Source organism: Capsicum annuum, chromosome 4, assembly GCF_002878395.1.
Source record: "Capsicum annuum cultivar UCD-10X-F1 chromosome 4, UCD10Xv1.1, whole genome shotgun sequence".
NCBI lineage: Eukaryota > Viridiplantae > Streptophyta > Magnoliopsida > Solanales > Solanaceae > Capsicum > Capsicum annuum.
This window is the reverse complement of record NC_061114.1, coordinates 226883376-226892114: the sequence shown is the minus strand read 5'-3', so window position 1 is coordinate 226892114 and position 8739 is coordinate 226883376. Positions and strand designations below refer to the sequence as shown.

Sequence of the window (8739 nt, the reverse complement as noted above, 5' to 3'; positions counted from 1 at the left end):
GGAGATGAAGAAGATGGGAGAAATGAGTTTGTAATGGGTTTGGGATAATCTTGTCATTTTATAGTTTTATCTCAAGTATAAATTATGATGGGATTGTTATCCCACCAAATGTGGGGATAACTTATCTCAGTCCTATTTATTAGTCCCGAGATAAGTAATCTCGAATATTAGCAACCAAACAATGCATTAAAATTTTTATCCCGGAACTATTATTTTATTCCGAAATTATTTACTCTAGTACCTCACACCAAACGACCCCTAAAAGAATGGCTTCCTAATACCACCAAAGGATGTGGTGTGGTGGATGAGGCTACTCCTTCCTTAATCAGAGGCTTTGGATTTGAGCCCTGGGTATGGGAAAATCCTTGGTAGGGAGTGGTGCCCCCAAATAGGCTCCTATTCGGTGCAAATCTGAATTAATCGGGCTCCAATGCGGGTACCAAACACCGGAGGAAAACAAAAAACATGAATGGCTTACTAATAGCTGATCATTAATTAATGGAAAAAACAGACAAGATTTAATGGTGGGCTTACAACAGTAATTAAATGTTATAAATAACATAAATACCAACCTTTTGGAAGTAATTACACTCTCTCCCACTTTTTAATTACTTTACTCTCTCCTTATTAATATACATAACATAGCCGACATAAACATAACATTCTGTGTATATGTTGGAATTTTTGTAATATGTTTAGGGAGTTGGGATTTTTTGTAATATTGAAAACATAAGTTGTGTATTTGTGTAATTTTTAGTTAAATACATGGAGCAGACCAAGTTAAAGCCCTTCAGAATTTTAGTCCAGCCCACTAGAGATCATCTTTGTTGACTACCAAAAGCCCAGAAAATCTGTGTCTTGTTCAACTTTTACATGCTAGACATTAGTCATAATAATAAAAATATACTAAAATGTGATTTTCCTTAGCATATTTGGTATACAATATCATTTTCTAGCTAACTTGGGAACACATAGACATCATCGCGATTCGCGATACAGCAAATGGCCTCTGCTGATCTGCTAAGGACCATGTCTGAACTCGGAAAAAAGGACCTTCTCCCTCTAAACATGGGGCTGGATGTTTCACTATCCACTGACCTAACTCGTCTTTTAACATTGTGCACGCATTGCTCCATATGGATGTAGGTGACATTATAACTAAACAACAGCATACTCAGTGTAGTCCCACAAAGTGAGGTTTGAGGAGGGTAGAGAGTACACAGACCTTACCTCTACCTCAGAGGTGAGGTAGAGAGGTTGTTTCCGATCTGGTTAATGGAAAACTTAAGCAGTATATAGGTATTTCTTTCAGAAAACGTGCATCAAAAGTAAGAAAAGAAAAGAAGTTGACACCAAGCATGTAAGCAAACCACCCTCATTCCAGCGGGTTATATAACATTCTTACTTCACTTTAACTGCTAGGCCACACCCTTGGGGATGCCAATCCAAAGGCTAGTTCAATTCTCGCACCCCAAAGGCTAGTTCAATTCTCGCACGGTTAGGAAGGGAAACATGATTTCAGATGAACACTTGGTAAGAAGAAAGGTTAACTCTTTTAACATTTGTACAATTTGATACAGAACCTATGAACTATTGTCGTAATCCAAGTTTCTCTCGACCATTTACAAGATCTGACCAAACAAAGAATCTTCATATTTACAGCCATACAATATATGAGTGTGTTACCATTTGCACCATCATCTATACATTGTCAAAGAGGATCCTCTTTACCTCACGCAAAACTTTTCTCCAGAAAACAGCAGATCGATCAACTCCTTGGAGAAGAGGAGACTTGTCTGCAGTAAAAATGACTGTTCATGGCCACCACCTACCAATAATCACCACAGGAACAATTACCCTCTTTAAAGTGATGCAAGCACTTCGAGTCATGTACATATATTTCACGTTCATATTTCTGAGAAACAAATTTGGCAGTTCTGTGGCAATCCTCACACATTCTGAGGTTCTTAACAATTCGTATCACTTGAGATGATTGAGGATGGTTAATGAGCGCAAAAGAAAGTGCAAGTCTCTCACTATGAACTCTAGTAATATCCTCGTTCTCCTCTTCTTTGATGCAATGCCTACTACAAGAACTGGATCCCTTCATTTTTACTTCCTTTCTTTTTATCCAAGAATCTGGAACCTCAGAATCACTTTGTTGACCTGAAGCAAAAGCATGGACCACATTGTCGATCTCAGTCCAGCTCCGACTAAGAGATTCTTCATGATGATTTCTTTTTTTAGGTCGTGTCACTGTTACTGACTCTTCAGAAATCCCACTTAGTACATATAACTGTAAAAGTAACTGATAAATCATTACGTTTCCAGGATCCAGTTTGAATAATTGTCCCGCAGCATGGATAGCTAAATTCAAATTACCATGCGCGCGAGAAGCGGTCAACAATGCACCCCATAAGGAAATATCGTGCTCCATGGTCATATTGTCTACAAAATCAATTGCTTCTTCAAGTTCACCTGAGCGGCCATATAAATTAACCATAGCCACACAATGTTCTAGACCAGGTAAAATCCGATACTCCTGAGTCATGCTAGAGAATATACGTTTCCCCTCTTCAACCATTTTGGCTAGACCATAAGATGAAATCACACTGGAGAAAGTACCCCTATTTGGTTTAAGCCCTGCCTTTTTCATTTGATCAAATAGCTTTATTGCCTCACTGGAATAGCCGTGTAAAACATAACCAGCAATCATGGTGTTCCAAGAAATGATATCTTTGGTTGACATCCCATCAAATATTGCTCTTGAGTATTTTATACCCCCAGACTTGGAGTATGTGTCTATAAGAGAATTAGCAACAGAGAGCTCATTTTCCAGATTCCAACGCAAAGCACAACGATGGATCTCCTTCACCTTCTTTGCAGCAATCAGGTTTGCGCAAGCTGGTAGGATGGTCAAAATGGTAACTGCGTTGGGCTTAAAACCAAATGACTGCATTTTCCGGAATATACCTAATGCTTTTTCTTTCTGTCCATTTTGCAAATAGCCAGCAATGAGAGCGTTCCATGAGGCAGCGTCCCGCTTAATGCTCCCATCCTTTTCCATCCTCCGGAAAAGATCCAATGCTTGATCCTCATCACCATTTTGCATGTGTCCTGTAATGAGAACATTCCACGTGATTACATCAGGTGATACCTCAGACTCATGCATCTTCATAAAAAGATCATAGGCTTTTCCACAATACCCAGCTTGGCAGTACCCTCCAATCATGGAATTCCAACTGTATACATCTTTATCTGGGATCGTATCAAAGACCAGACGAGCAGCTTCGAGTTTACCACACTTGGAATATAAGTCAACCAAAGCATTCCCAACAATTACCTCTCCATCAAATCCAAACTTAACAGCCAAAGAGTGAAGCTCTCTTCCCTTCCTCAGGTCCTTACGAGACGCACAAGCTGAAATTATGCTTGTAAGTGTTACTTCACTTGGTGTAACTCCATTCAAAATCATCTCCCGGAACAATTGTAATGCCTGACCGTTCCTGTTATGTTGAGCCAAACCTGAAATCAGACAAGTCCAAGTAAAAACATCCGGCATTATCCCATTACCCTCCATCTCCTTCATAACCTCCAACGCCTCATCACACCTGCCCAACTGATTATAACTCGCAATCAATATATTCCACGTAATCAAACTTGGTTCTACGCCTTCAACACTCATCAAATTCAACAACCTCCGCGCCTCAACAATCTCTCCGTTATGACAATACGCCATTATAATCGAATTCCAAGAAACCGTATCCCTCATCTCCATACTCTCAAAAAGCCTCTCCGCACAACCTAACAACCCACATTTCGCGTAAACAGCTAAAAGTGAATTATTCACACGAATCTCACACCCCATCCCACATCGAATCACTATCGAATGAATCAACATCCCACTCTCAACATCCCCACAATTCGCACATGCTTGTAAAATCTTCGGAAACAAAAAACTATCAGGCACAATGCCTTCCCCCATCATCATATAAAAAAGTTCCTTAACTTTACTCCACCTACTCTCCCTCGAACAAGCACCAATCATAGCAGACCAAGCAAATAAATCCCTTTGAGACATTTTATCAAACAGTTGATATGCTTCTTGAAACGACCCACATTTCGAGTACATACCTAATAATTTAGTTTCAATAAAAGGGTCAATTTTTTCCAATAAATATTCCATCTTTTCATGAAGCTTACGACCTAAATTCAGTGACTTTTCATTGATACAAGATTCAATAAGTCTTGAAAAAGTTTCAGATTTTACCTTATACCCATATTGTGAAATGGATTCAAGAGCTGTTATAGCTTCACTGAGACTCCCATTTTTCAAGAGATAATTCAAATGGTTATCTGTGATTCTTGGTTCTTGAGGTGAAAAGTTGATGGGAGTTTTGGGTTTAGGATGAAAGTTTTGGGGCAATTCTGAAATTGTTGGAAATATTGATTTACAGGGAAGAATCACAGTCTCCATTTTTGGAGTTTTTGATGAAGAGTTAGAGATGAATAAACAGCAGGGAGCCATAGGCAATGGCAGCCAATTATTACTTTCTCTATTGGGTGTTCAATTTGAACCAAACAGAAATTGACAACTGGGATTATCCAATAAATGAGATTATCCACAAGGCTATATTTGGTATGGTATAAGTTTGGTTTGATATTTTGCAAAATTAGTATGTTTAATTTCTTCAACTTTGATCTATATGTAATTGTATAATTAGATAATTATTACTGTGCGTGCGAACAATAACTTATTCAACTTTGATTTATATAGACTCAGAGTCCACGTTCAGCGGGATGAGTATGGGGATGCAGTGGAGTGCAGCTCAGTTTGCTAACTTTTTACAAGTTTGGAGATGCACACACAATAAGAAGCTAGTTACGGGCTTAGATTGGCATAAAGACTCAAATAATATGGGTGGCACACGATGAATCTCATGATCCGGGGATCGTGATGATGGCCATGTGGAACTTAGTTACAGGGAGAGATTGTTGGGTGTGCGAAGGAAAGTATCACATTGATAGCCGAAAGAATTGGGAAGCTTGATATAAGGTTTAGGATATCCTACTGGTATTGAGGATTTTTATTCGGCCCAAAACGGATAATATCACACCATGTAAAAGTATCTCTGAACTCACTGAACCTAACAATTATGCTTTCCATCGAAATAGAGTAGTGCAAACTTCAACATCTAAACATTTAGTTTGTTTATGTTGTACATTTGTTGGCCGAAAAATTCAATCACAATACCTATCTTTTATTTAATTACCCTATATCCCATATTTAAGTAATGTATATGAGATAGTAATGTATTTGAATACAGTATATATTCGAAGACAACATATATCATGAGTAGCTTGTGTATCATAAATTAATTACGGTCATTGATACATAACAATCAATCTACTAACGCAATGTATCGGAACCAACACAACATATATATCCAAGATTTAGTAATGCATTCATCGTAATGTATTTGAGATTTCAAATTTCTAGACAGCGCAATATATCTGAGATTTCAGTAATGTATTAGAGATTTCACATTTGTAATAATATTAAAAAGAGTTCAAATAGAGAGATTTCAGTAATGTATTAGAGATTTCACATTTGTAATAATATTAAAAAGAGTTCAAATAGAGAGTAATTTACCTTCAAAAGTAGTGAGATTTATATTGTTTATACTTGTTGGTATACAGGTCTACCCCTACCTAACTAGTCTCACTTGGGCCAACATTGGGCTAGAACCCAACTTCAGTATTAGGCTGGCTAGTGCCTTTGAGAGAGATTTAGCTGAAATATGCAGGATGGGCTTATTCTAAGGCCAGTTCTAGGAAATAAGTAACACTTAATAATCTTGAAAATGGGCGGTCTTTAATTTTTCTAAAAATTACACAAATCCATAACTTAAGTTCACTTATTACACAAAATCTATCTCTCCAAATATATTACAAAAATCTCATTTTTTAAGTTAATACATATACATAGTTTTCTATATATATGTCGGTGTTGTTATGTATATGAATGATGAATCGGCCTTGTTATATATATGTCAGCCTTATTTTGTATATGTCGGCCTTGTCATATACAGAAGTTTCTATGTATATGTCTATATGAATTGGGAGAGAAAGTAAATTAATTAAGAAAGTGGGAGAGAGTGTAAATAATTCTAATAAGATTGGGATTTATTTTATTCTTACATTTTGTTTAGGCAAACCTTCACGTATAACTATCTTAAACCTCTCTTAACTCTCTTCTTATGACGTTCTGGTTGACACTGAAACAGTAGTTCAAACAGAACGTACACCTTAGGATTTCTTATTTCAATCGGCTTTAAAGAATGCAAGGATCATCTATAGTTAACAATGCGGTCCAACCAAGCTTGGTTGGCCTAGTGGTTAGCTCACTAGGTAGCTTAAGCAAGTGTTGTGGGTTCGATTCCCGCCTTGTGCATGCAGCAATCAATTGGCCAGCGGCAAACCTTTAAATGGAGCTCAGATCCGCGGAGGATTAGTCCTTGGTGTGCTTCCCCAAATAAGGACAAGTAGAATAAACACAAAGCATTACGTCCAATACAGAAACACCAATAAAGATACTCAAGTGAAATATTTGTCTTGGCAATGGTACCGCTCCTAACACATCATTTAAAATACATCAATAAATATGGCATTGTACTCCAAAAACAGTGCCCATGTAAGTGAAGATTAGGAGTCTTGCAAACTAGTGAGCAATAGATAAAACTAATAACCATACGAGAGTTCTAACAAGATAATGGGAATGCGAAAAGAAGTGCCTCAATCATACATAAGAAACTAATAAGTTAATGACTTTGGAGAAATCAAACTTTCTGTAAAAGTGAATCCACTCTGAATGGTATCACATCGAGGCCATGATCTAAATGGTCCATTGCACGTCCTAAATGCATGCCCGACAGGTTTATAACTCATGCACCAGAATAGCACCTCACCATCCGCAAACCTATATTTTGGTTTGGCATTAAGAAACCAAGAATCTTCTACGGTTAACAACGGCATCCAAGATCCCTTGACACCATACTCTTTCAATTCCCATACCTTAAAGATATTGTTCCCCGGAAGATTTGTATTAGAATGAACACAAAGCATTCCTCCCAACACACAAACCCCAATACCGCCGGGGGCTGGCCTCAGGCTTAGTATTTCCTCTGACAACGGTATCTCTCCGTACACTTCATTTGAAATACTAAATGAAACCACCATAAAACAATTATTTGAAATAGCAATCCAATGAAATGCTGCACATACAAATGCCAAAAACTGCATGGCAAACACCAAACTGCAAATTCCATGAGGATGTTCATCAATTCTTCTCCAGCAGGAGCCACCTTTCAAACCGAGAATTTCATTAGGCAATTTGTTACGACCAGGAGGCAGATACGAAGGATCTTATACTCACCACTCGTTGAGTCATAACCCAATCCAAAACAAGAGTCTGGCGCCCGTGGAAATTCTAGAGGGGGAAGTACTATTGATTCTCTTGTGGTGGGGTTCCACAGCAAGAGATTGTAGCGGTGACGATCCAAAATATCAGCAACCTGGATAACAGCTAAGCCATCGTAACAACAACGGATTGCACAATGCATCGGATTAGGGTTTGACGGGCAATCAAGTTTAAGTTTTTGTACATCCTCAACCAGTTGAGCCGGCGACAAAGGACAACAATACATGGAAAATATATGATCCTTAGGGCACTTTTGGGTGATAAGAAGCTTTTGGGAACTTTGGTCATTCTTGGCACGATTGAGATGCTTTGTCTTAAAGTAAGGCTCAGAGATAAATGTTTTCCAACCACTTGAAACGCATTTGAATCAAGGAAGAGACCGCACAGGTAACCTACTGAGGATTTCCGTAAGTATTTCCTCTTGGACGTGGCCCATAACCTAGATAGGACAAAAAGAGAGGTCAGACAATTTTTTAAAGTACCCAAATATTAGACAGTTCAGCCAAGTGCTAAGAAAAATTAAAAGAATATCTTCCTTGTTAGCTAGCCATAATATATTCCTTTAAAAAATAGTATCTTTAATCATAACCTAGGAAATGTGTAATATGGTCATTGCAAAGTCCCACATCGGTACTACGAAGTGGTATTGGTGTGGGGTATTTATAGGCTTGGGTTTTCCCACCTTTATAGTTAGTTTTTGGGGTGCGGTTTTCCTAGTGTTGTAACACTGATATCAGAGCCACCCATCACCCTTCTTGTCCACCGTGCCTGGGATGGTGACGCCGGTATGGTAGTGTTCGGCCGGGGCTAGCAATGTTTAGCGCACAACCATCGAGGCACCTGGACACCTGACTCGAAAAGAGCTACCTAACCCAGAGTGGAGCCGTCGAGGACGACGGATGCGGAGCGTGGTGTTGTGTTATGGTTCATTGCAAAGTCCCACTCTCCCACCTTAACAGCTAGATTTTGAGGTGCGGATCTTCTAAGTTTGTAACATATGCCAAGCAACAAGAAGTAAAAAATTCAATCGTAAGTAAAGTAACACCGCCCAGAAATCACAAGAGAGGGAAAGCAGCAGCAGCCACAACGAGTCCCAATTAAAACTAAGTACGAAAAAGGCTCTCTCAGTCTCATAACATTTAGGATAATGAAGTTCCTAAATCAATAAGAATTAAATAGCCATAATTAAATAACACCCATGATTAAATACCCAGTAAATAGTCACCGGCATAATCTTAACTCAGTCAACCTCTTTTCCT

At 38.5% G+C, this 8739-nt stretch overlaps 1 protein-coding gene and 1 pseudogene across 2 annotated transcripts; both read right to left on the bottom strand.

The window, feature by feature from the left end:
• Positions 1-1346: 1346 nt before the first annotated feature.
• On the bottom strand, positions 1347-4610 carry LOC107866952 (pentatricopeptide repeat-containing protein At1g19720). 2 transcript variants are annotated; one of them, XM_016713012.2, is made up of 2 exons: positions 4271-4609; positions 1347-4134 (listed from the first exon to the last, which is right to left on the bottom strand). In XM_016713012.2, the coding sequence occupies exon 2, from the start codon at positions 4130-4132 to the stop codon at positions 1829-1831; it is 2304 nt and encodes a 767-aa protein (XP_016568498.1). In that variant the 5' UTR covers positions 4133-4134; positions 4271-4609; the 3' UTR covers positions 1347-1828. The 2 variants fall into 2 exon arrangements, with proteins under 2 accessions (XP_016568498.1, XP_016568497.1); XM_016713011.2 differs by having other exon boundaries at positions 1347-4610.
• A 2045-nt stretch (positions 4611-6655) lies between these two features.
• Positions 6656-7916, bottom strand: LOC107868547 (annotated as a pseudogene).
• Positions 7917-8739: the final 823 nt, after the last annotated feature.